This window comes from Marmota marmota, unplaced genomic scaffold (assembly GCF_001458135.2).
Source record: "Marmota marmota marmota unplaced genomic scaffold, marMar, whole genome shotgun sequence".
Lineage (NCBI taxonomy): Eukaryota > Metazoa > Chordata > Mammalia > Rodentia > Sciuridae > Marmota > Marmota marmota.
In genome coordinates, this window is record NW_026000026.1 from 20413134 (window position 1) to 20441025 (window position 27892).

General features: G+C 43.5%; 1 protein-coding gene across 2 annotated transcripts in view; it reads right to left on the minus strand.

Moving 5' to 3' along the window:
* Positions 1-3632: 3632 nt before the first annotated feature.
* Rprd1b (regulation of nuclear pre-mRNA domain containing 1B) overlaps positions 3633-27892 on the minus strand; it is a 50471-nt gene continuing 26211 nt past the window's right edge. For both annotated transcript variants that reach the window (XM_015480796.2, XM_015480787.2), the window contains exons 6-7: positions 23836-24011; positions 3633-6217 (exon numbers count right to left, since the gene is read on the minus strand). In XM_015480796.2, the coding sequence (XP_015336282.1) occupies positions 6068-6217; positions 23836-24011 (326 nt within the window). In that variant the 3' untranslated portion in view covers positions 3633-6067. The remainder of the gene's footprint in view (positions 6218-23835; positions 24012-27892) is intronic.

Here is a 27892-nt window from a genome sequence, read left to right on the forward strand (position 1 = left end):
ATTTGGTCGAACATTCACAATGGTTCTGTGAATGTGTTTTTTCGATGAGATTAAAAGTAAAGTCAGTGGACTCTGAATAGACAGGTTTACCTTCCATAATTCATGGGAACCTCTTTCAATTAGTTGAAGATATTAATATGACAAAAGCGGAGAAGGAATTCTACGAAGACTGAGTCTAACAGCTGCCAGACTACTCCAGCAGACCCTGAACTCCGCTGTGTGGTGTGAGCCAATCCCAATTCCTGAAAGATCATTCTCAAATACACATGAGCTGAAAGTATAACATCTTAGAAGAAAACACACATCTTGATGACCTTAGATGATATGGCAATCATATATATAATATGGATCAATTGGAACCCTTATAGGATGCTGGTGGAAATGTAAAACAGTATAGCCACTGTGGAACACTATTTGATGGCTCTTCCAAAAGTGGAACAAAATGACCACATGACCTAGGGATTCCACTCTGAGGTATACACCCCAAGAGAACTCAAGACTTGTTCAAACCCAAACTTGTCTGAGAATATTCACGGCAGCACTACTGACTGGGGCCAAGGAGTAGAAACCACCCAAATATTCCTCGGGATTAACAATCTGTGGCATGTCCGCACAATAGGATGCCATTCAACCGTAAAAAGCCCCGAAATTCTGATACATGCTGTGCTGTGCCTAAACCAACATCAGGAAAGAAGCCGGACACAAAAGTGGTCAGGTGAGTGGTTGCCAGGTGGCACATGGGATGACCAGGTGCTGGGAGTGAGGGATATATGAGGAGTGGCTGCTCGTGGATGTGGGGTTTCCGAGAGGGGGATGAGAATATTCTGGAACTAGTGGATGGTGAGGGTTGTGCAACGACACAAAGGTACTTAGAAGAAAACACACATCTTGACAACCTTAGATCTGGCAATCATATATATAATATGGATCAACTGGCTGTGTTCTCTGCTTCTTCCTCAGCATGGCCCATCTGAAGTTTGCCTCCTTAAGGGACCCCTGGCCTCCTGATGGCTGAGAACTACTCAGTATGCAGGTCACTGCTCTCACCTGCACCCAGCTCCGCCCCCTTTCCCCAGCTCCCTCACCCAAGCATCTAGCTAGCCACTGGCATCTCATCCTCTGGATTTTCCCAGGCAGGGATCCATCTAGGCCGACAGGGATACCTTCTGAGCTCCAGTGAGGTCTTTTCTCTAACATCCAAGGAAGGGATTGGTAGGGAATCAAACATACCAATGGCTTTCTAGAGCAATTTTTCCCCCAAATTCTCTTCCTTCCCCTCTAACTCCTTACCTTAGGTGGAGGCACTAAAAGGGTTGCAGGGTTTCGTTCGTGGGATCCAGTACTACCTGTATGCGTGCATCAATTTTAACTTCTTGTTCTACAAGTACAAGTTTGTTCCTAATTTGTCGCAGACATGGCATGAGACCCTTTTCACAAATATGTCACTTAAAGTTATTAATAGGTATGCTTATAGCTGCTGTGTCTCCCTCAAAACTAAGAATTCACAAAGGTTAACTGGCATTTCAAAATCCACGGAAGGGGCTGGGGCTGGGGCTGAGTGGTAGAGCACTCGGCTAGCATGCGTAAGGCACTGGGTTCAATCCTCAATAGCACATAAAAATAAAACAAAGGTATTGATTGAGTCCACCTATAACTAAAATAATATAAATATTTTTTTTAAAATCTATGGAAGAAATTATGCAGGTAGTGAGTTTACGAATAAGATTCTCACTAGGAAGAAACAACTCCAGTAGCTGTCTTTCCCAGAATTTCAGACCTGGGAAAGAACTCAGAGGTTGGTCAACCCTACTCATTTGCTTTAAGCAGCAGCTGAAGTCCCAGGTGGCTGCATGACTTGCCCAAGGTCATCAGAGTGAGAGATCAGAAGATAGTTATCACTTCTTGCAGTTCCTTTTGCTTGTAAAAAAATATTAGATAAATTGATTTATACTGGTAATTTTAATATTTATCAAACCAGTGGTAAAGATGAATTTTTGATGCAAAATAACTATTTCATCTGAAAAACTGAGCAAACTGGGCTTTCAACACTACATAAAGCTGTATGAATCCTAACCTACTGTGCAGGAGAATAATGGATTCTTAATTGGATCTGTGCCTCAGGGTGGAAGAGCAATTTTTAAATGGAAAACTCTACAGAGGTGGTGGTGAGAAATGAGCTTTGCTAGATGAATTATTCCAGGACAAAGTAAGAGAGCAAAACAAGACTAGAAAATGGCTTTGTCTTACAGATCCCAAATAGACCAATGCAGCTGGTTTGTACTGGTGAACTGCTATATTTGCCCCCACCTTCCTGATCTTGCCACCGTCTGTTGTTCCGGGGTCCTTATGGACCCTGGTCTCCTGGGTTTCATGAAAATGTGTACAGCAGCACTAGGACACTACTCATTATCTGACAATTATTATTGGGAAGCCAGGACGTGTCATCCAGAGGTCGCAAAGACTCTATACAATACAACAATCATAAGCTTTTGAGGTTGGGATGGAGCCAGCCCAGAAATAACAGTCCGACACCACATTTCATATACAAAACAAAACTGAGGCCTGGGGAGCAAAGTACCCAGTCCAAGAAGGTCACACAGAGAGTTAATGGCTCTAATCACAAAAATGAAGCGTTTTGACAGATTCATGAACTCTTGGGTAGCTCCATCCTCAGCTCTGAGACCTCAGAGTCATTCTGTAGCCTGAAGTGCTAATTAAACCAGAGGAATTATGGATTTACTATTTATAGGTAGTGGAATTAACTAGGCCATGATTCGTGGGGACACAGGAGGAGATCTTGTCCTCTGAGATTCACATATTACATTCAACTTTTGTATTTTAAGACAGAACATGGGTAATGCATAGCTCAACTTTCCTAAGGCTGGGCCAGGGTAGTCTTGATGGAGCACAGCGGTGACGAAGGTGTTTGCCTCATGAAGACCCACAAGTAACCCCACTTCTGGCAAATGCTGCCCTCACTCAGTGGGTAAGGTCAAATCAATCCTTTTGAACCTATCAACAGCTTCAAAGGACCTATTTCAGACCTTTTTTTCTATTATTTTAGGAGTTTTAACCAATAATAACAAGTCAATATGCTTTCACTGAATGTAAAAGGGAAAAAGGAGAAAGGAAGCCTGCAGAAACGCTTTTAAAAGGCACGCGGCTGGGTCTGCAGGTAGCTCCCGTTTTGCTTCCTCTGCTGGTCAGAGTGGCTCTCCCTATATTGCCAAAACCAAACGGCTCTCAGGAGGCCTGGTGGTGTTGACAAAAGTGCTGAAAGCGAGGAACTTCCAAGTTTCCATGTCAGAGACTGGCTGTGCATACCCGGGAGGCGAAATTTAACCCCTCGCCATCAGTTCCAACCTCTGCACAATGAGGATAAACCATGGCGGCGCCTCTCCTGGGTACTGTGTGGATTGGCTAATTAAAGCTAATGAAGACCCTGGAAAGAAACAGAAAATACTATGTAAGTGCTGAGTATTTATGTGCCACTAACAGTCGCAAAAATTCCTCAGGGACAAGATTCTATGCAGACAGCACACTCTCCATTGGTGATTACTAATCAGCCACTGCTTACAAAGAAAGCACTGCGTTTTCCAGAAAAGGGCAAGGAAAAGAAGCATCACACAGAGTTGTTCAACAACACCATCTTTATTCAAAAATATATATCTATGAGACATTTCAGAATATACTGCTGCCACCAATGGCAGCCTATACTTCTAAATAAAGTCCTAAATTAATATACAAATTTAAGCTTTAAAAATATTCTTTAAGAAAAACAAAACAAAAGCAAAGGAAGATTAAAGACTTTCTGAGGAATATGACCTAAAGGAAAGGTCCCTTGAGGCCTACGGATGCCCTAAGTAAAGAAACAACACAAACCAAAACCACCCACCCCACCCCACAGACCACCTCTTACAGACAAGGAGAAAGGTTCACTTAAATTAAATGAAGTAAGCACACTTTGAGAGGTGAGGGAAAGAGAATAAAGATTTAAAAAAGCATTTCATTAAAACAAAACTAACTTCCTCACAGGAAGTCCACTAGTAACAGGTGTTAAGAGGCCAACACATTCATTTACATAATTGCTACAGGTTCATTTCTTGCTCTTGCTATAATAATTACGCACCAATCGGTGGATAATAATTAACTCAGGTGGATAAAACAAAGCAGTGGGCTGAATCCCTCATGCTGTCGTATTTTCACTTAGCTGATCAGAGCAAATACAGTCTTTTGCCTGGTTTGTAGGTGGTAAAATTTTGCCTCCTTGGTGAAAGCAGAGCATCCGAAGCAGGTCTGTTCAGAACCAGCTCCTGCACGACGCTGGAGCAGCACGGCAGGAGGGTGCGCACCAACAGCAGAGACTACAATTTATCTTGCAAGTTCAGTGAAGTCACCTACTGCCCTGTGGCCTCTGGGAGAAAAACCTTCTGGACTCATTAGTTTAACAATGACAGGACAATAGGCAGTGCCAGGAAGCCAGCCCCACACAGCTGCACCCACACCTGAGAAACGGCACCAGCACCACCAGGTTCTCCAGAGCCAAACCAGGCACCCGGCTCGACTTTTCCTTGTTGTCACGTCATGGTGCTCATGTGCAGGGGAGCTTCTGGAAGGGAGGCCTGTCATTCTGTGTAAAACACAGGCTATGTTTAACATGTAAAATGACATAGACTTTTGGTGATTCTAAAAACAGCAACTCAAAACGATGGAGACTCTCAAGCCCCCTGCACTGAATTCCTTCGTACAGGTCTTGGATCCAGCCTAGGGACCATATTCCTATTACACTATTGGGGCAAACTGTCTTCTGCCCTTTCCAATGTCAAAAACAGGCCTGCCAAATTTGAATGATTTTGGTTTGCAGGACTGATCTTTATGATACAAGATAAAAAGCCTCTCTAACCACATTATTTAGTCATAGTGTCAGCTGGCATGATAATGGAATTAAAAACCAAATCAATATACCCAACTTTCCCCTCCCCTGCCGAGATGAGCTGTTCAATAACATCTGATGCAAACGCTCCTCCTCCTCCTCACATGGGGACACGGACATGCGCAGTGGTGTGAAGTGATTGGCAGATGGACATGCTCAGTGTCCTATTGGCAGGGGAGATGTTCAAGTTTAGTCACCATACTGTGGACAACACCCACACAGTGGATTAAATGATCATCGGTGCCCTACTCCCAAAAGGGTCAGAGCCGTACCCCTGCAGAGCCCAGACTCAGCATGCCTCCATGTGGAGCCTTCATCTTTGGGGCCCACCAGTGCCATCCCTACCACCTACCTTCACAGCCAATAGGGGTCAGCAGGGTCCTGTTTTTAGGAACATGGAACCCTTGAGAAGTGCGGCCTGGGAAGGTTCTAAGGAACCAAGCACGCAACTTGCTCTATGATCCCTGTTACTGTCTCCAAACTATGACTTTATGTCCCAGATCAGCTCTGAATCTTATTGCTAGATTCTCTGGTTTGGTTACAAAATGAATGCACCTAACCTTGACTACACAGCACTAGAAGAAGTAATGGAGGAGAGGGGGAGGTTGAGCAATTTGGCAACTCTTTATGACAAAGCTGCCCGTCTGTTGTGCCACCAACCATTGGGGGAAAGATGGTAGACATGAAAGCTAACATCAGCAGAGAGAGCCCTGCAGTGGAAGCCTGTACCTCACCTGGACAAGCCCAGCTCAGAAAGGAGGTGCTGCTTCCATGACACATGCTATCACAAAGACAGGTTCTTTTGAAAGGTTCCAGAAGTACACATGATTTTCCTAACTTTTTGGGAGAGAGCGAGCTAAGAATGGAAAAGCAATAGGGGCAGAAAACATGAAATGGGAGAAAGTGTCTGTGTTCTTTACAAACACGAATCTAAACTGAACTCCACTCACGCTCTGACCTGTGTTCAGGGTGAGAGGTTGCAGAGGAGAGTCGGAAATCAGAGGCCACGGTTCTTTCTTGAGGCGGAGGGATCAGGTGGAAGAAGAGCTAGAACCAGGACCAGAAGATCATTTCCAACCATGACTTGCCCTCCTCTCTCTGGCACAGATGGGAATCTGGGGCATGACACCTGTCCTAGTCAGTTGAAAAGAGGTCACCAGCAGAGGGCAGAGGGGCCAAGCCACCTGTGACGTTGGGCAGCAGCGAGAGGTCTGGCAAGCTCTGAATATGGGACTTCAGCTCCTTGCGGACCTGGGTGACTCGCGCGAGCTTCTGCTTGTATTCCTAGGGAGACAGAGAAGACACCGCATGAGCCTCTGCGCAGCACTCACCCTCCCGATCTCCCAGAACCCACTGCCCCGCTCAGCCTCGGCCATCATAGGGTTCTCAAGTTCTCAAAGAGCAAAGCAGAATGCCATGCTAGCCAGGCTGGGTTCAGGGGTATTCAGGTGAGCACTTGCGCTCTGGGAGGAGAGGCAGTGACACTTAATATTTGCTTTCTTTTTTAATTGGTTCTCAATAGTTTTTAAAAGCTTATAAAACAGAGGCTCAAATTTTATAACTATTCTGAAGGCTCCATCTAGCCACGGTTAGCAAAATCATTCCAAAGCTGTATTTTCTATGGCAGTGCTTAGCGATAAACCCAGATTTATCATTTTTCACAAACAAGCACCACTTAAGATCAGAACACTCCCCCTGCCACGGCCTGTGTCCAGGATGGCCTTGTTCCATGCTGGGTAACCACAGTAAGGCCCTGACTAGGCCTGTGAGGTCCCTGCCCCTAGTTCCTCTAGACATGCAGCCGGACTTACCTTCCAAAGGCTCAGCATCACAAAGCCAATGCTCCGAGGTGAAGCAGGCCCTTGCTATCTCTGTGACAAACTCAAGGCCTTCTGAAAACTGCTGCTGCCCAAACTCACTCCTCACTCCTTCCCACCTCCACTCCTGTGCCCAGGCCACCGCCCACACAGGCGCTTGTCCAGGACAGACCTTAAGCTTAGAGGTGCACTTTCTCCCAATGCTGGTGAAGCCCTGCCTCCACCCCTGTCTACTTGCCTGGGAAAATTCTTTCCCTCATCTGGGAGCCAGGTCCGGATCCCAGCTGCTCCCACTCCCCGCTTTCCCTCGAATCCCTAGCAGGCGCTCTGGGCTCTCCCCAGAAACAGCCAATTTCCACATTCCTCTAGGGCATGGCTCTCCTGATAGGAAGAGGCTAGATTTTTCTTTCTTTCCTCAGCTCCCAGCAAAGGTATATATCATCTGTACAGAAAACTGGGCCATGTGAGATCTGTGTCTTAGGGACCCCTTGGGGCTTGTCTTTTTCCCTTCTAGGTGTTTCTGCAAGGCTAAGGAGGTTCTCAGGGCCGGACTCGGGCTGTGTAAAACCTCTCCTGCATTAAAGTAACCCAAAGCACAGGCTGAGACTCAAAGACCTGGCAGTGTTTGGGTTGGCTCTGCCTCTGACCTGCTGTGAGACCAGGGACGTGGTCCCCTCCTCTCCCTGTCTGAAAGGGAGGGAACTGAGCACACCACACAATGGACTTTAAGTTCTAAACTCCCTGATGCCAGACTCCTTCCACACACTGGAGGAGGCAGAGGGTTTGAGGGTTTGTGTAAATCATTAATGACTCCCCCATCAAACTAGTAAACTCTTGTAGGTCAGGACAAGACCCACCTGCTCCACCCAGCACTCACCATGTGCCCTGCAGGGCCAATTAAACTGCAGGTGTCTGGCACATTTGCCAAATGAATGACTAATACATGAAACAAACATTATGCATAAGCACAACATTCCTAGACTTGGGTCACAGTCGCCTTTCATTCTTGACACTGAAAGCTGACTTCGAACATGAGGTTCCCTTGTCTCTTCACATGAACATTCATGTGAGGTTAATCTAAAGCATGAAGACCAAGGATCTCTTTCCCAACATGGATTCATTTAATAAACCTCTCCTGAATGCCGAAGCAAAAAAGGGTAATAGGTACCATAACACTCGCCTCACCTCAAATTCTCTGCCCGAAATGAGAAATGAAAGCCACCTCGACTCAGAGTCATCCACTCATGACAACCAAAGAGACTTCACTGGAAAGAGCTCACCAACAACCGTTTGAAAATCACCAAGTTTCTTATGAGCTGAGGGATCAGAAACCAAGGCGTTTTACCCCTGGGGGATCATCAAACTAAAAACTTACCAAGCTCATCAGGTTGAAAGCAAAGGCAGATGACTGATCAGACACCACCTTAAGATTCATGTAGGCATTAAAAACAAAAATCCCACCTGCTCCTGTTTGGAAGGAGAGAGTGTGTGTGTGTATGGGGGGTACCCTGTCATGCTTGGGCCAATAGTATATCCTAGACATTGCCAAAGAAATTCTACTTAAATTAAAGGAAATATATTCCACAAGAAAGCCTTCTCTTAGGCCACTCTCAAAGCAGATGGATCCTGCCCACACCTCCTCTTGCCACACGTTCCTCTTTTTATAGGAGGAATAATTTAAGAACAAGCACCCAGGCTCAGAAGGAAGGTTTCCCAGAGAAGGAGTGAGTGTGGCCTCACTGACAACCATGGAATCCATCAAGACCGTAAAAACAACCCAAAAAGATTCACAGACCAGGAGGCTTAAGCACCTCAGCAAGGGTGACTTGGTACATATACTGAATAGCTAAACACAGGTAGAGACAGCCTTTAGAACATGTACCTGCCCACCAGAGATGATCGAAAGGCCTAGCTTAACGTCCCTAGGAAAGAAGGGCAGGTTAAAATTCATGGCAAGCCCTGAGCAGGTCAGGCTGTAGCTACAGGGATTCTGTAAGCCCTAAATAGACTCAGTAGTGACTAATCTGTGATCTCCCACCCTTTTATTTTTTAAATAGATTTAGGCTTTCCAAATAAAGTCAGCTATAAATATTGCCAGACTTCCAAAACGCAAGAGTGAATTCAAGCAAAACTATCCTCCAAATACAACCTTGGCCTTTACTCCTCCTCCTTATGCTCCCTGAGTTGGGTCAGGCACTCCCTTGCTCGCTGCCTTTCTAGGTTATTCTCTTCAGTTATAAACAGGTAAAGGAGATAGAGCTCAGGAAAATCCAAGATTCTCTTGCCTTCTAGCAAAGTGTGGTCTGTGAGCTGTTGCTACAAGACTCCAAATGGTGCCCTCAGCAACTCGTACTTTTTCAGAAGAAATCCAGACCTCTTCCCAAGATGCCGCTAAAACCAACTTCGTATGATGAGGCCATTTGGAGCCTTCTACCTCCCTACAGCGTGCTTTGTCCCACAGCCTCTTTGGCACACCAAGTGCCACTCCTGTAGAGAAATGATGGCAAGGCGATCAAAGTTCCTTGTTTAGGAGGCCTTATGCTTATTTATAATGTTGGACTAAGCCTGTAATCTAACACTCACGACACGCTGCCTGGTGCAGGATGGCGGTGCCGGGCTCCTGCCTGGCTGCTTCTCCCTGCACTCAGTGCACCCCAGCCACGGTTTGCACAGCTCCACCCCGCACCCTCATCTTCAGACACTTGTTTTCCAGTTAAGAGCAGACACGGCAAACCCAGGAGCCCTCTGCCTTTCCTTTCTTGCTCACACATAACCCAGACGAAGAGGCGAGGGCTGAGTGTACCCTGCTCACCACGGACCTGCCCTAAGGAGCCAGGAAACAGGGAAGAGTCACATCAGACCTGCTGCTACTGCCCTGCTGCAGGATCCCCAAGCTCGGGACAGGCACCTGTGATGAACTGCCCAGGTTTATCTGTCTGTCAAGAGATGTTTAAAATGTAGAATGTAAGGCCCAATGTGTAGTTCTGAGATAATGCCTAGGATTTAGCTCCTGGCAAAGCTTTAGAATTTTCACTTCACAGATTTTCTGAACTTGTAGGAGAAGATGTGTCTGGACATCCCTCTGCTTCCTGTGGATCCAGCTGACACGGTGAACTGATCATCATGGAGCACCGAGACAGCTCACTGAGGGAACAAAGCTTACACATTCTTTGCCTTTTATGGTCAGAGCAGTAAGCCAGACCAACACACTGCAGATGAGCTCTGAGATAAGAGGGTTAGAAATGACAGGGGCTGACAGGGCAATGAACTCTCTACAGGAATTTCACTTTCAAAACACGCAATATCATAAATATTTCCTCAAGCAATTCATGTAAGAAATACTGATCAAAATGTAAATACTATCAAACTTATTCTCTTCCTTGCTAGGAAGTATTTACATTAGAAAAAACACATTAATAATAACATCATGGATGGGGTTTAACTTGGAAACCACTCTCCAGCATCCAGAATCAAGACTTGTATTTCCCTTTATGGTGCCCTGTTGTGCTGTTGGACATATGGTATATAAAAATCACCCCCTGCTCGGCTACCCCCAATTAACAGTCATAAAGGGTTATTATGCACGAAGCAGTTTATGAAGGCCCTGAATAAAGGTGACCTGCTATGCTGAATCTGAGTAGAAGAAGTGCTTCATTGCATGGAGCTTGAGAGTCAGCCAAAGAAGCTGATGGTCATTGGAGTAACCCTCCAGCTGGCCTGGAGCTTACCCAGTGCCACGAAGGTCCACAGGACCACACTTACAGATCTTGGTCTCTACTTAAACAATTTCATTTGTTCATTCATTCATTCATTCATTCACTTACTCTTTAGAAAATACAACATATAAATTGTATTTGGATTGGTAATAAGAATGCTACCATTTTCTTCAGAGATCAATGTGGGAACAAAACCCAACACTGACCTGGCAACCTCTCTCAGCCAGCTCCATGCTCCCATGACTTAGTGGCAGCTGTGACATTTCAAACTGATACATTCTGGGATGTCACAGCAGGCTTAGAGCTGCTGAATAAGACACTGTGGAAGATACAAGGAAAAGAAGAAATTGTGGCCTCTCAGCTCCATGACCAAAACACACCAAGAATTTCCCAAAAGGAAAAAATGACAAAATAGCTAGAATTAGAGGAACATTCTCAGAGCACTCCAACCATCCATCAGAGTCGATGCAAATGGACTTTCTCAACTCGGAACAGCACCACAAAGTGTTTTCAGGTACTTCTTCCCTCCCAGAGGCCCCTCTACATCAGAGGCAATTAAGACAGATTTGACTGTCATAACAAAAACCCCAATATGACAGGGATTGGCAAAAGCAAGGGAGGAATAAAAAGTTATATTTCCACACACAGACTAACACAAATGAAACAAACTAAGTAAAAGCAATTTTAGGGCCAGGCAATTTTTCAAGCATTAATGTAATCATAAACCTAAATACATACAATGCCACAGACATCTATAAAATGACTTAAAAATACTTATCTACAAAGAACAACAAGGCTTACTTACAAATTACTCAGTGGGGTCTCTCATTAGATAAAACCAAAATGCTAAAGACAATCTATAAGTTTTTTCCTCTAAAATTAACCATCAAAAAGGTATGGTTTGTTCAAGATCCTCCATAAACTGGCTTTCTCAGGGATCATTTTAATGGAGAGCTGGTTATTGATGCTGTGCAAACATCAAAGGCACAGACCATTCACACCATCTCTCCCTTTGGGCTGAATACTGGGAGTCAAAAATCCTGAAGAGCAGTTGAGAACAGAGTAGAAATGAAAAACTTTTCACACAAAATCACCTTCTCTGATGCTCACTGTGACTCTACTTGCTGGCGGGTCTACCCAAGCAGTCTAGAGTTTACTCCTCTGCATTTGGATATAACTCTCTCCATAAGCAATAAAAAGACCAATTCCCTTCCATCAGCAAACTAAAAAAGAAGGAAAATCCATGTTTCCCACCTCCAAAAGCCTGAGTACATCACATCCCTCCCACTGGAGGGAGGTGGCTGTGGCAAAATAGAAAAAACTCTGGTGAGTCAGAAAACCCAAGTCTGAGTCGTATTCTGTCACTGCCTGTGGTGTGACCTGGGATGAGACGAGAATGGGAACGATGCCTATGCTTCAGGGTGGGCCCCAGGCTGGGCTGAGGCCAGCACCTGCTAGGTGTTCAGTGTGAATTAACAGACCTAAGGGGGAGAGAACGATTGGCCTGCTCATATCCTAGTATTTCATGAGCAACACTTTATCTTCCTCATTTATAGATTAAGATGAGATATGCAGAATAGAATAAAAAAGTATTGTTAGTGAAATGCAAAATCCTTTCAACCAAACATCTGAGTATGTCCTTAAAATTTAGACATTAACTACAAGCTTCCTTAAGGAGAGAAAGGTCCTTTGGCACCTTTCTTCTTTAAAGGTCAAGTGTCAAGGCCAGAAAATAAGTCCCAGAATTTTTAAACTAGGTGGCATCATAGTCCAAATCCATCCAGCTATAGGCCCAGAGAGAAAGGAATTTGTCTGCAGAGCAAGTCCAGATCTCAATGGGAACACCCCCAAAGTGGAAGGAGTCCCCATTGAAGTATACTATGGCCTCGCCCAGAGATGAACCGAGCTGCCACTGTGCCTGCCACCCCGAAACCAGAGTGCTGGGCTAAGTATCAGGAGAGGACTGGGCACACAAGAGTGACTACGCAGACAGACACATGCAGGGGGACAATCAAACCACCCAGAAGCGGATCACAGACTGTGTGGGGCTGAGGAAGAGAGCTGAGACAGCACATGTGAGGGGCGGGCATACAGGCTGTAAGGGGTAGGGGTCTGTGGGAAGACTTCCCTTTGCAAATATTGTGTGACTTAAGATATAAAAGATGAACAGAAATTAACTAGGTAAAGATAAACGGGAGGAGCACTCAAGACAGGTAGAGAGAAAGGCATCCATAAAGCCCAAGACTGAAGCAGCAACATGGACAACACCACAGGACACAGCAAGAGACCCTGCTGAGGAGCTGCCAGGGGCCAGGCAGGGGTAGGGACGGGAGAGGGGCAAGGAGTTGGGTTCATATTTTAGGAGCAAAGAGAAGCCATTTAAATGTATAAGCAGGGGAATGACAAGTTCTAAGCTGTATTCTCAAGTCATCACCGGGGTGCCATGGGAAGGCATCGTGGGGCCTAAGAGCAAACAGATGGATCAATAATGAGGCCAGGCGGAAACACGCAAGGGAGGGGCGGGGATGCGTGAGTTTGAACTAACCTCCAGGTAGAAGTGGAGACAGAGTCAAGAAAAACCAAGCGGAGAAAAATTGCAATGGCCTGGTGACTAACCAGCTGTGGAAGACAAGGATGGGAGGGCAATCTGGCACAGGTGCAGCAGAGGAACTGAGGGGGCTGGAACAAGAGGAGGCTGACACGATGGATCAGAGTGGGAACAATTAGGGAGGAACACTGGGTGGGGTCTAGGGTCTGGTTCTGATGACTAGCAATGCCACTCTCTGAGTGAGGTTAAGAAGAGGAAAGGACCGGAAGACAATGGTCTGTCTTGGCCATACAACTGGAAGTGTCTGGGCTAGTGAAGTCATCAGCTCATAGGTGGTAACTGAATCCACTGTAAGTGTGATCACTCAAGGAAAAGGTCCAGCATGAGAAAAAGGTGAAGGGCATACGTGTGCAGGACTGAGAAGAGAAAAGCTTCCTGAAGCATAAAACAAGTCGACCAGAACAGCAACAGGTCTACAGAGACTAGAGAAGGAAAACGGGAAGGTGTTAAAAAAACAAAAACAAACAAACAAAAACTCCACACAGTATTAAATGCTACTGAGGGGGGCCAAAATGAGAGAGAACAGAAGACAGAGACTGAGAATGTCTTTGGGGTTTTGAGATTAGACTGCTGGATGGGGGGCTGCCCATGCTGCTTCAGAGGACTGAAGATACGCACGCCAAGCTGTGACGCACAAGGGCAAAGGGACATGGTGTAGTTGGAAAGGGACAGTAGAGTAGAAGATGTGCTCATCTTTTCAACATTAGAGTGGCAAGGCAGACTGCGTGCCAAGGACACCCTCAAGCAGCCTGCTGGAGGCTTTTTCCACAAATAAGAAAGTCAACTGGCCCTAAAGGTCCTGCATGCCAAGGACAGGTGGAAATTAAGAATTTCAGGTGAGGGTACGGGAAGCTGTTGCCCAACATGAAAGTAAAGTTGATATTTTATAAAAAGAAAAAAAAATCACATCAATGATAAAAGGCCACAGGGACCAACAGGCACCAGTGGAGAAATCCAGGAAAGGCCTGGCATAGGCACCAAGGGTCTCATTACGGAACTACCATCGGGTCAGCAGCTTCTTTATGCAAACGACTTCTAGTAAGTCTCTGCCCCACAGAAGAGAAAAGCTGTGAACAAAATAAAAGGCCTTGGAGAGCACCTGACACCTCACTCCAGGCATCGTGGAGAAGTGGGTGTATCATCCATAACCACTGTCCAAGTCCCAAAAAGGTTCAGAAGACTGCTGGTAAATTATGTTGAGCTGAAATTTGCAAAGTTATTGTGCTTGAAATTCTCAAAGCAGCTAACGACTGAATTAAGCAGAGAGTTGAGCACCCTTTTTCATCACGATGTTTAAAGATAAAGAACCTAAATAAGGAATAGAATAAATAAGGAGGTAGGCAAAACTATAGCAGCAGTTGACTGGTGCCATCTTTTCCTTCTTTTTGGTACCTGGGAATGAACTCAGGGGAGTTTACCACTAAGCCACATTTCCCAGTTTCAGCCCTTTTTATTTTTTTTAAGACAGGGTCTCACTAAATTGCTGAGGCTGGCCTTAAATTTGTGATCCTCCTGCCTCAGCCTCCCGAGTCATTGGGATTATAGGATTGTGCTACTGTCTCTGGCTGGTACCATCCTTTTTACATGAAGCTTTCCACAGTTTTGGGGGCTCATGGATTTTGACTGTACAGGTTTCGTTTTGACTTCTGATAATAAAGGACATTTCTGCCCTAATCACAGAAAAAGATGTTTCTGATCTTATTTCAAGTCCTACATTTTTATATACAGAAAAAGAGATGTAACTTCCAAGATTGCAAAGGATCCCGTCCATCAATTTCACTTTCTCCAAAATCCCTACTTGAAGTGGCAGGAGACCCACCTTAATCATAGGAGGAACATTCATAAAGGTCTTTGCTCAAAATAACACTGGGTCAAACAGACAGTTAGCTACTGGAGTTCAAATTTCTGTAATCTGAACCCTCCTCTCAAAATTATGCTCACTCAAGTCAATGTTATAATAAGTATCTGCTATTTTCCCACAGCTGTCTCAAATGTAAACAAGATCATTTAAAAGCCAGAAGAAAGCCCCATTTGTGTAATTAACTATTCAATATTTACTCCTTCATAAAACAAAGACTTAACTTGGAAAGAGCTATATATGAAAGCTTGATGAAATCCTAGAATGCTTTGAAAAAGAATGAGCCCTCTTGAGGCAGGAATGCACACTGGTAGCAAAGACCCTGAAATGCACACAAACTTCAGTGGACATAAAGACAAGCAGACATCTGCACATACACAACCCCTTCTGGAAATGACCTGAAGACTAGCCCAAAGACAGGAGCTCAAGGCAAAGATGCTCTAAACGATTACTGAGTATCCAGCCACAGACATGTAAGCAGCCATTAAATATGTTTACAAAGTTTTTCTTAACAAGGGAAAATAATTACATTAAGTAAAATAAATGGAAAACTATTTGCACATTCTAATTTTAGAGGAAAAAATAAAGGAAATATATCAAAAATAGTCAATAGAGCTAGGCGCAGTGGCACACGCCTATAATCCTAGTGGCTTGGGAGGCTGAGGCAGGAGGATTGTGAGTTCAAAGCCAGCCTTAGCAAAAGCTGGGCGCTAACTAAGCAACTCAGAATGCAAAAAAAGGGCTGGGGATGTGGCTCAGTGGCTGAGTGCCTCTAAATTCAATCCCTGGCACCCTCACCCAAAATAGTCACCAGATTTTGAAAGAAATCATGATGATTTTTAAAAAATATTTATTTGCTAACTTTCTTTTGATGAAACAACTGAGTGTTAGGTGAATATGATCAAGGGCCCAGATGTTTTACTTGTATATGTACTTTTGCACTAATACACTAATATACTCAGTAAGAGGTGTTCCAGGAAGCAGGGATTAATGCTGCCTACATTGGGCTAGAGGTGCAGCTCCAGGTACACAGCTTGCCAAGCATGCACAAGGCCCTGGGTTTGATCCCTAGCAGTCTCAAAAAAAAAAAAAAAAAGAAAAGAAAAGGGGGGTTGTGCTATAGATATGAAAACAATACAGATATGAAAACAGAGCTTTGAAACCATGTCACTTTTTCATTGTGAAGTCTCAAGTACTGGCAAACCATGTCATTAGGTCATCAAGTATATGAAGTACATTTTCTTACTCCTGGAGTGAAAAGAAATATCCCAAATTTCATACCGTAATAAAAAGCATACACACACACCCTGATACATAAAACCTTCAGATATAAATCTGGAGGGTCAGCAGGGACCAAAATGAATAGAAGGAATCTAAGGATCAGATGAAGCTGCTAAACTTCCTATCGCAGAACCAATGCACCAACTCAAAAAAGTCCCCACACACTGAAAGGAAGTCTGAGGGAAAAAAAGACCCCCCACAACTGTGTAAGGGATAAAAAGACAGAGACAGCAAGCCACAGCCTGCTGCATGGGAGAGGAGTGGAGTACAGGCCCCTCCCACCATCGCCAGATAGGTGTGAGCAGATCAACCTGATCCTACAGCTGCCCAGATGCTGAAAGTGCTGTTGGTCCAGCAGGGAGCACTGGGTGCTAAACAACAGTAGTGTGAAGGCCTAGGGGCAGTGTGCTGGTGCTACTAGGGCCTCTCAGGCCCCAGGAAACACAGTGGATGATCACTGCAGTTGGCAGATTCCAGTATTGGTCCTTGCTGACTTTCTTTGTGACCTTGAGCAGCTCACATAAACCCTGAGCTTAGTTTTCTTATCTAACATGAAGATTAGACCACCTGCTTTCATCTGCATCTACTCTAAGAGACAATGAGATAGTGGCTCTGATCATCATGGGGGAGAGAACTGACTCTAAAGTTGACAAAAAGGAGCTCTCTCTCTCCACCTACTGCCTGTCCCATTATTGAAACAAATGCTTCTAACCATCTGCACCCTGCAGGAAGGTGGGGGATGCTGCCAAAAACAACAGACGGCCATCAGTTTGGTTTAGTACCCCATCAGCTGCAGCCAAAGAATTTCTCAAGTTGTAATAACCACAATGCAAACAAAATATGAAGAGTCACAAGGCAGTGCTGGATTCTAGATCACTCCCCCCTTCCCAGCTGCTCTGTCAGAAGCAAAGACTCTACTCTGAGTATTCATTACAGCCAAGTGGGAGGTGCCAAGCTGGGGAGAAAGAGCAGCAGCCCTAAGTTCACTGAGGCCCACCCAGCCCCCAACATCAGAGCAAGAGATGTCACTGGCACAGCTGGAGGGCAGGCCTCTGTAGCAGAGTGGACTCTCTTACACTTACAGAGGTCACTCTGGAATGCTTTCACACAGCCATTTTAATCTCCCTACATAAGATGTCATTTCTCTACAAGAAGATTCTTGGGAATTGCTTAATTGATTCAACTTTGGCTACTCCTCTGCGCAGGATATTTTCCTGCTGTTTATTTCATTGAGTCAAGTTAAAACTAAACAATACAAACCTGATGGAAAGTAACCAGATGTCTGGCCTGAATTCTAACATCTCCTCTGGGTCTGAGCTGCTTCACCAATTCAGAAATCAAGCACACGATCTCTCAGGTTCCTTACAACTCCAATAATTCTGCAAACAACTTCTCTCACTCCTATTCAAGGCCTCTGTGTCCAGGAGAGAATTAGCACTGACTACTGCAAGGCCACCCTACTGCCCTTGATCTGTGGTCACTGATACTTATGGCATCTAGATAAGGCCTATATGTCAAATGCACCAGTAAGGGACACTCCAGGATGCTTCTGAAAATCCTGTAGCAGACTTAAATAAATGGAAAGACATCTCTTATTCATGGATTGAAAGACTTAAGATTGTTAAAAGGGCAATACTTCCCCAAATGATTTATAGTTCCTATATTAAAATTAAATATACACTCCCTATATTAAAATAATTAAAATATACAATCCCTATATTAAAGTAATTAGAATATACAATCCCTATATTAAAATTACAATGGCCCTTTTGGTTCTCTTCAAAAATGGAAAAGCTGATGCTCATGTTTATATGGAATCACAAGAGATCCCAAGTAGCCAAAACAACACTGAAAAGAACAAAGTGTGGAGATTTGATTTAAAACTTGCTACAAAGCTATAGTGATTGACTGTGGTACCATAGGACTAGAGACATGGTCAATGGTACAGAATGGAACAGTCCAGAAACAAACCTACAAATCTGTGGCCAATTCATTATTGACAAGGATGCCCAGAATTCTACTGAAGGAAAAAAATAGTCTCTTCAACAAATCCTACTGGGGCAGATGGATGACTACATGCAAAAAAGTGAAGTTGGCCCCCCTATCTCACAACATACACAAAATAAACTAAAAAATGGATCAACAATCTAAATGTGAGAGTTCAAACAATAAAGCTCCTAGACAAAAATAATACAGAAATAAAACCTCATGACTTGGGATTTAGCAATGGGTTTGTTAGATGTGACACTGAAGTCAAGAGCAACAAAAGAAAAAATAGATATACTGGAACTCACCCCCCCCCCCAAAAAAAACCCTTAAACTTTTGTATGTCAAAGGACAGTATTAAGAAAGGGAGGTGAGGATACAGCCTGGTGGCAGAGCAGGTACCTGGCATGTGCAAGGCACCAATATAAGAATGGATGGATAGATTGGGTGGGGGGAGGGGAGGCATGCAGGCAGAAAGAAAGAAAAAAACTACAGAACAAGAGAAAACATGTGCAAACCATCTCTCTGATAAGGACATAGTATCCAGAATACCTAAAGAACTCTTAAAAGTCAAATAAAAACAATTTCAAAATGGGCAAAGGACTTGAATATTCTCCAATGAAGATATAAATGGTCAACAAGCACATGTAAAGATGCTCAGGGCCATTAATAATTAGGGAAATGAAAATCGAAATCACCATGAGATACCATTTCACATTTATTAGATTGGCTAGAATAAAAAGACAATAGGTGTTGGTGAGGATGTGGAGAAATTGGTAGCCCTGTACATTGCTGATGGTAATATTAAATGGTGCAGCTATTGTAGAAAACAGGTTCCTCAAAAAGTTAAACATATGATCCAGGGACTCCACTACTAGATACACATGCCCAAGAGAAATGAAAACATATCCATACAAAAACTTGTATATAACTGTCTCAACAGCAATATTCCTAATAACCAAAAAATAGAAGGAATTCAAATGTCTAAGATAGACTGTGTCAGATACATGTAACAATTGATTCTTACTCTAATAATAATTATTAATCAGCCATAAATAGGAATGAAGTACTGATACATGCTATACCATGAATAAAATTAAAACATTACACTAAATGAAAGAAGCCACACAGAATTAGATAAAATATCCAGGACAGGCAAATCCATCAAGACAGAAAGAGGTTGCCAGCAGCTGGGAGAAGTGAGGCATGAGGAGTCACTGCTTAATGGAATGGGGTTTTCATCTGGGGTGATAAAAGTGTTTTGGAACTTTACAGTTGGTAGTTGCACAGTATTGTAAACATGCAAAATGCCAATGAAATCAACATTCTTTAAAATGGCTAATTTCATATAAATTTCATCTCAACCAACAAATGTGCTGCTACATTACCCAAAGCTCTTCCCTGTGTGGCACGTAACCTATGTGCCTGACCGTGCAGCATGTGTACTACAGAAAGGATGCCCCCTTCCAGTTCTAGACCACTGACGGATGCAAGACCTAAATACAAAGAACTGATGTTGAGAAGGTAAAATTGCAGGTACCTGTTTTTATCTTTAATGCTTGTACAAATAGGTCTCTTTCTCATACACACATACACAAGCTCCTTATTCTGATGGCTCCGATGAATATACCCTTATCACACTTTATCCAAAAAGACAATAGGAAGTCTCTCCAATCTAGTCAGAATAAGGCTTGTGGGCTTTAGAAGTCACTTGTGGTAACAGACCCGACAACAACAAACCTTTCCTTCTTCTAAGCAGTGACATTTCGAGGTTTTTCTGGCATCTTTGACCTCTACCTTTTTTAATGGACACTTTTTCAGAGCTTCACATCCTTAGCCTCAGGTCTGGGTGGCCACACACACTTCCTTCCACGTGCCACCATTTCTAAGTTTCCTCACGTTCATGACAAAGCATTGCAGACCTTCAGCTTTCCCTCTAACCTTGCCTAGAATTTAAGGGGAAGGCAGTAGGCCAATGTCAACCATGACGCCCAGAGGCAGGAGAGGAGGGTCTAAAAAATTATCAGCTCAAAATGAACCATGATTCTACTTAAAGGAAAGAAGTAGCACAAAGAAGAAAACCCAGAGGAATTTCTATCAAACAGCCACTTTTCTTTCCTAACATCGTCTTTACAACCAAAAATTAGATCAGATATGTTAAAACCACTCAATGTAACCTAAAAATAACTTTTTCTTTATTGGAAAAGTCACAATAAATGATGGATTTCAGTCATAGAACAAGTATTTATTGAGCAACAAATATGTTCCTGGCACTATGAGAGCAAAGAGCATACAGTCTAGCACACTTTGGAAGCCTTCTGAAGGCATATGGTATTCAGGAGCAGCCCATGCATTTGATAATACACCTAAACATCTCATCAAATTAAAATATTCTTAGCATTTTTCTTGGTCTGTTTTAATTAAGACACAATGAGGTAGAATATTCTCCTTCCTTATAACACTTCTCATATTCTGTGTTATGGCCTTGTTTGCTGCAGTGTCCCCTAGTGGGACAGGGCTTTGAGCAGAGGAGTACAGCTTGTCCACCATGACTAACAGGTGCTGCTGACTCTATGAAAGCACATGCAGCCCCTTAAAGACAGAGACCCTGGTTCCTGCTGGCATCTCCAGCACCTCCTTCCCTCATCTTGTCTTTATCTTTCTTCACAAACCTAACTTGACCAGTCCAGAGGATCCCCTTTATAAATATAATTCCTTTCTAACAATTGCTATTTCCTTTTACAAGAAAAGTTTTAATGCCTGACAGGATGTCTGAATTTACCTTCAGCCACAATCAGAATTGTTACTTGTATTCTTAATTTCACTACAAATAATCAGTTGGTTTTGGTTTTATATTCACCTAGGCTGTTTATACCAGAATATGATTTCCTTGAAACATAATCTCTTCCTTTGAGCCCTAACTGCCCCTCCTAGATCCTAGGCTCTGAATCAGCATATTCCCTACCTTGAAGTTTGGGACTCACTAAATATCTAGCACAATATTTTGAAGTTTAGGACTCACTAAATATCTAGCAAAATATTTTCAAGTGAAAGCAAAAAAGAGATGCTTATTACATGAAGCAGGATATAAACTTAAAAGAAAACACAAACAAGCCCAAGTGTTAACAAATTAGAACTTCTGGGGGAAAAAGCATGTCAAATGAATTGTTTTTCCAAAGAATTCCATGTATTTACATACGGAGGGCAATGAAAGGATTAAAAAGAAAAGATTTAATTCATTAGTTTTAAAATAAGGACTGGCTGTGTTACAAAAATAAAGGTTAAAAAAAAACAGATATATCTTATGTACTCTCCCCATCAATAAGAAATTTAGGAGGATTTGGAGAAATTCAAAGTATTAATGCATCTTTCAAGTTGCATGTCAGGTTTCACCATCACTTCACGGATGTATAGAATAAAACCAGTCTATTACAAACACATGAGAGAGAATCTCAGCTTCTGCAGGGCAGGCTGTTCATGATTTTGGTAAGCATGGACAAAGAACCACCAGCTCTTGCCGTCTTGTAGTTTAGCTAGTCATTTGCACATTTCACTGTTTTTACTTTGGCTCTGCTCAAGTGGCTGAGAGACAGTTTGGTAGGAGAACTCTTAATTCAGACTCTGTGCTCTGCAGTGCTGGGACCTTCCTGTTCTGTTAAAGGACCAGGATTCCAATGTCATTCCACAGCATGAACTAGCAAAGGGACGTGGGCTAAAAGGCTACAGAACAGACCCAAATCTCTGATCCATTTCTGTGTCTCACATGACACCCATCAAACCACTCGTTCTACAGAAACCAAAATGATTCCCCAAGAAGTCGACAGGAAAGTGCAACTATGTGTTGAGAGTAGGGGGTGGGGGCAGGGGGGCAGAACAAAGAGTTAACTAGCTCTACCAACAGTCTCCTTCTCAAAGACTCTGTCCTCTATGGTAGCTTGCCACGTTCTACCCAATAACAGCTGCTCATGATAATCAATGTCTGACAGATCAGAGAAAGCCCTTAATGTGTCGCCAAGGGGCAGTTCAACAGATGGCATGGTGACTTACAACCAGAATCATTAATTACACTCTCTGATTAGTCCCAGGGCACAGTGCTGAAAATGCTTTCTCAGTGAAAGATGAGCATTTCAGATAAATGACCGTCTGGTACTGCCTGCAAAACTCCCTTTAGGATTTCTGGTCAGCGCCAATTTCTACATTTTTACAGTTGTTTCCCACCTTCCATGTTCAGGTTGGCTAGGGATATGGAGTCCCCACCACCACCGGCCATCTCAGCTCCCACAAGCACTGCAGGTAAGAATATGGTGAAAAGTGCCACCACTCATTCCCCTCTCAAGCCAGCTGACTGTGGGTTAAGAAACATAGTCAGCACTAGTTCCATGTCCCCTCCCTGAGTGCCAGGGAACATGAAGGAGTGGGCTGGCTTTCCCTTTCCCTCATCTCCTGAGTGGGCTCTCAGAATATAATGTGACTGGTTTTCCAAATCAGAACGGTCCTCCCTTCACAGAACCATTGACCACAGCTCTTCTATGTATCTTAAAAAGAGAAAAGTAGACACTCCTAACAGAAAGGAGGCCTAGCAGCTTAAGGCAACAAAATAATCCCCAAATGTCCACACTGCTGACTCTGTTATCCCATGGGACTAGGTACTGTGTACTTAATTAAGAAGCCAAATAAGTGCATGGTGAGGAAACACTTCTCAACTTGCTCCCGAGGGCACTCAGACTTATGCCCTTGGCCCAGGGTGGAAATGAGTTCCTTTTTGACAGTTTGAGAATCTAGCTCCAGATACATTAAAGAAGCCTGGTGTAATTACTGTGGCACACCTGTAATCCCTGTGATACAGGAGGCTGAGGCAGGAGGATTGCAAGTTTGAGACCAGTCTTGGCAACTTAGAGACCCTGTCTCAAAATAAAAGGGTCTGGGGATGTAGCTCAGTGGTAGAGCACCCCTGGTTCCAATCTTTAGTACCATAAAAACTAAAAAACAAACAAAACAAAAAATTACTGTGAAATTTTAGAACTGACATAGACAGAGCATGGAAGCAGATAATGTATTTGCCTTAGCAGAGATATAAGAAATAAACCCCAAAATGACCCAAAATAAAAAAAAAAAAATTAAAGCATTTCCTAAATATCACCAAATAAATATTCTTTATTTTGCTGACCATTTCTGTACTTTTTTTTTTTTTTTAAATGAGGTTAAACTAAAGTAATATTAAGGTCCTAAATGTTGTCATGAAGAGTTCACTGTTTTCTATAATCCAATTAGTTCTTTCCTGGACACATGAAAACATGACTTTGATTTTTAAGCAGGCTCAAATAATGGATGTTCCCATCATCTTTTTTTCCTGGTTATCTTAGGGATATATATACCCCCAGCCCTTTTTAATTTTTATTTAGAGGCAGGGGCTTGCTAAGTTGTCCAGGCTAACCTTGAACTTGTGATCCTCCCACCTCAGTCTTCCAAGTAGCTAGGATTACAGGCATGTGCCACAGCACCTAGCCATCTTACAAATTTTTAAAAGCTAAAAATGTTAACTAAGATATTAAAAAAAAAAAAAAAAGAAAAGAAAAACACCCTCCCTACAGGAAGGGAGCCTCAGGCAGCCTGGTTCTGCTTTGCAATGTACTCACTTCCAGCTTTTTCTCCTTTTCTGACAACACGTCTTTCTGGTTCTGGGTATACTCCACGAGCATCCGAGCCAGCTGGCGCCTGTCTTCCAGTTCCGCCGCGAGGCGCCCGTTATATTCTGCTAGTAACAGACATGCTTCATCTACTGTTTTTGAAAGACGTTCAGCTGCCTCTTTGTCTGAGTAAAAATGAGACCAAAAAAAAGAAACAATAGAAATCACACAGGTACAACTGCAAACATTTCTGAGGGGAGATTTGCAGTTTCTCTCCCATTATGGATTCCAAAAATAAGCCAGAACCTATGGACAAACAATGAGCTGGCTGGCAAGAAACCCAAAGGCTCTGTCTGACTCTGTCAACAAGACAGGACATTCCTGAATCACCTGAAGGGAGGCAACTGTACAGGGGAGAAATCTGGCAACGATGTTTGAACGCCCATTCCTGCAAAAGCTCTCTGAACAAAACAAGCAAAAATATAATTAAGGTCACCCATGAAATACTTTTTCCTCATCTGAGAAGTTCAAGGGCTTTTGCCTATGTTTTTCATTAAATATTCTTTTTATATCCCTCTGAAATTAAAAAAAAAAAAAACATTCATTGTTTCAGTGTGGAAACAGACAAAATATGATCAACGAGAATTCAATATGTGGTCAGCTGAGAGGTTCAATGTGGTCAGTTGAGTTGGGCCTCAAAGTCAGATCTCTAAACCTACCTCTTCAACTATGAAAACCTGAAGCCTGAACTCTTTTCCTGCATTCAGCAAAATAAAGGTTCTGATAAGGAGCAGAGGCTTTCAAATGTTTTTGAACATGACCCACCATAGAAATATATTTTATGTAAACACATAGAAAAATAAACATTTCACAAAACAGTACTTACAATTACTTTGTGCCAAGTGTTCTTTCATTCTACTCCACTTTTTAAAAAGGGTTGGTCATTACCTACTGGACAGAACTCATGTCCAATAAATGGCTCCCAACCCATGCTTTGTGGAGGGGGAAGAAACAAACCTGTCCTGAGCAATAAGAAAGGATATCTTTGGTAAGAAGTGGAACAGAGACTCAACACAAGGAAATGAGAAGAAACAAAAGGAAGATTTGTATTTATAAAGAACTGCTGTAATTAATTATGTGTGGTGAGATTAGGACTTGAAATGTGTTACTTCTTATTCTTAAAAGACCTTTAAAGATCAAAACAGTAGGTAAATGCTTTGAAACAAAAAGCTCCAGACTCCAACAGTTCCATGAGACAACTAAAAAGTGAGTTCCTGGTGATACACATCTGTCACAGGCTGTCCGAGGTGAGAGACCTTGGCATTCTTCGGGTAACTGAGATTTAAGAATTTGTACCATCATATCTGTTTGGCAAACAGCATACATGCCTCCTTAACATGAATACTGGGAGGTGAACTGGTGAGGCGTTCCCAACTGGGCCTGATGCCAAGATCAGACACTTCCACCTCCTCAGGGATAAGGAACAAAAGGATGTTCTGGGTGAAGGGAAAGAGTGAGCAAAACAGGGCCCAAAGAAAGGGCCTCCATCATGGAGGGCAGAGAGGACTAGGACTCTTCTTCCACATCAGTGAGGATGGTCTGGGAACAAACTGTTGAGGAAAGCAGGCAGGCTAGTTTTAGCTTTATCATTGCTTGATTAACTGACTTTTTTTTTTTAAGTGGTTAATTCATTAAGATGTCTTAATGCCTGGGGAAAACGACAAGGAAATCACTAACTTTTAAGATTTAAGATTTTTTAAAAAATCAATTCTCACCCTCAAGAACCGCACAAAGGAAATAAATCATTTGCCCAAACAACTGCAACTCAGAAAAATAACTTTTTATTGTTTAAGGAGTCATAAAAAATTGTAGTCCAAATGTAGAAGCAAGATCTAGCTTCGGGGACTTACCTGTGACTGTGCTCTGGCACCTTGCCCTCCCTAACGAGCCAGATGAGCACTTGTGAGCCTCTGTGGGCACCCTCCACCTGTGCATGGACACCACATACCTCCCAAGCTGATGTGAAGACTGTGTGACAGTCCTGTATTTCCCTGCCTAATGGATTCCTCTCCCCTTTCTGAAGCATTACTATCAACATATCAATGGACAGTATGTGTTCCAGCCACTCTCCAGCCACTGCCCATTTCCCCAGTCCTCTTTCACAGAAAAGTCAAAGGTTGTCTCTACCCCTTGTAACTACCACTCTCCTCCTACACCACTAAATCCACTCCAATCAGGACCCCCACCCCCACCCCGTATTGTGGATGGAACCCAGGGGTGCCTTATCATTTAACTACATCCTCTTCCTTTTTGCTTTGTATTTTGGGACAGGGTCTTGCTAAGCAGCAGAGGCCAGCTTTAAACTTGCAACCCTTCTGCCTCAGCCTCCCAAACTGCTGGGATTACAGGTGTGCACTACTGCAACCAAGCTTTAAAACCCATCAATCCTGTGTGTTCAATCTCTCAACCAGCCGAACAAATACCTGAGCTCTTACTGAGTGCAGTGGTTCTCAGAGATAGCAGGTGACAAAGAGGACAAAAACTCTGCCCTCCAGGTAGGAAGAGAAACAACACATAATACTGTATGCAGAGGGGAAAGAATGGGTCACTGGGGTGGGGCAGGGGACACAATTTTCAATAAGGTGGTCAGGGTAAGCTTCACTAAAGTGATATGCAAACAAAGGCCTGAAGGAAAGGGACACCACAGAACAGCTAATAAAAGGCTCTGAGAGGGGAGGGTACCTGGGAAGGAGCCCAGAGGACAGCGCAAAGGGAAAGTGCTCAAAGTCCACAAGATAATAGGTCCAGACTGTGGGGCAATGAAAGCCTCCGGCTCCTACTGTAAGTGATGAGCAGAGTCCTTGGGATTTTCTGAGCAGAGGGTGACAGGATTCGACTTTTGTTTAAGAGGACCATTCTGGTTATTACGTTGAGAATGGGATGAAGGTCAAGGATGGAAGAAGTGAGAAGACTGGGAAGGAGGCTACTGCAATAATTCCAGTGAGGATGGTGGTGACTTGTGCCAGGTAGCAGCAGAGTTGCTGACAAGATATCAGGTACTGGTTTTGGTCCCAGTCAATGGGAATAAGGAGTGGGCCCCACTGAGATGTGAAGACCATGAGAGAAATAAGTTTCAGAGACCAGTTTGGGGCAGGTTAAGTTTAAAATGCCTATAAAGACATCTACTAAAACTGAGCAGGAGGTTGTATGTACAGGTCTCAAGTTCAAAGGGAAGGTCAACACTGGAGATTAAATTAGGGGACATCAGTACGAAATTATCTAAATTCATGAGACTAAGTGAACAACTGCCAGTGAAACTAACTGCAGAGGGCTAAGTACTTAACACTAGGTGAACAAGGAGAAGGGAAGAAACAAGCAAGGAGGGAAAAGACTCGGTCAGAGGGAGGGGAGGAAAGCTAGAAGAATGTGGGGTCCTAAATGACTACTGCTGCTAAAACCAATTATTACCAGGACCCCTTCCTCCATCTCTAAAGCACATTCCTGCAATCTCTATCTCCTCATCTGACTTCTACTTTCCCACCCTGTGATTGCATGGGGGCCCACCTGGATAACCCAGGACACTCTTCCCATCTGCAATGTCTTTTTTGCTACATGTGATAACGTTCACAGGTTTTAGGAATTAGGAATCAGACATTTTGGAAGGACTATTAGTCTATCTACAAAACCAAGTAAAGAAAAGTATTTTCAGTAAGAGGAAACAATGTACTGGGCTGAATGCTACTGGGGAAAGTTAAGGTAAGGGCAGGGAATATACTACAGAACACGGCAACAAGGCAGGCATCGCAAATCTGACAAGGGCAGGTTCAACAGAGTGGAATCGGGGGAAAATGGGAGGGCAGGACGTGGGGACAGCAGAAGCAATCCAGTCAGGGGGTCATGCTGAAAAGAGCAAAGAAATGAGGCAGTAACTAGAGAAAGATATGGGATCAAGAAAACAACTTTTCCATGTCAGGGCTGGGATTGTGGCTCAGCGTGAGAGCGCTCGCCTAGCACATGGGAGGCCCTGGGTTCGATCCTCAGCACCACATAAAAATAAATAAATAAA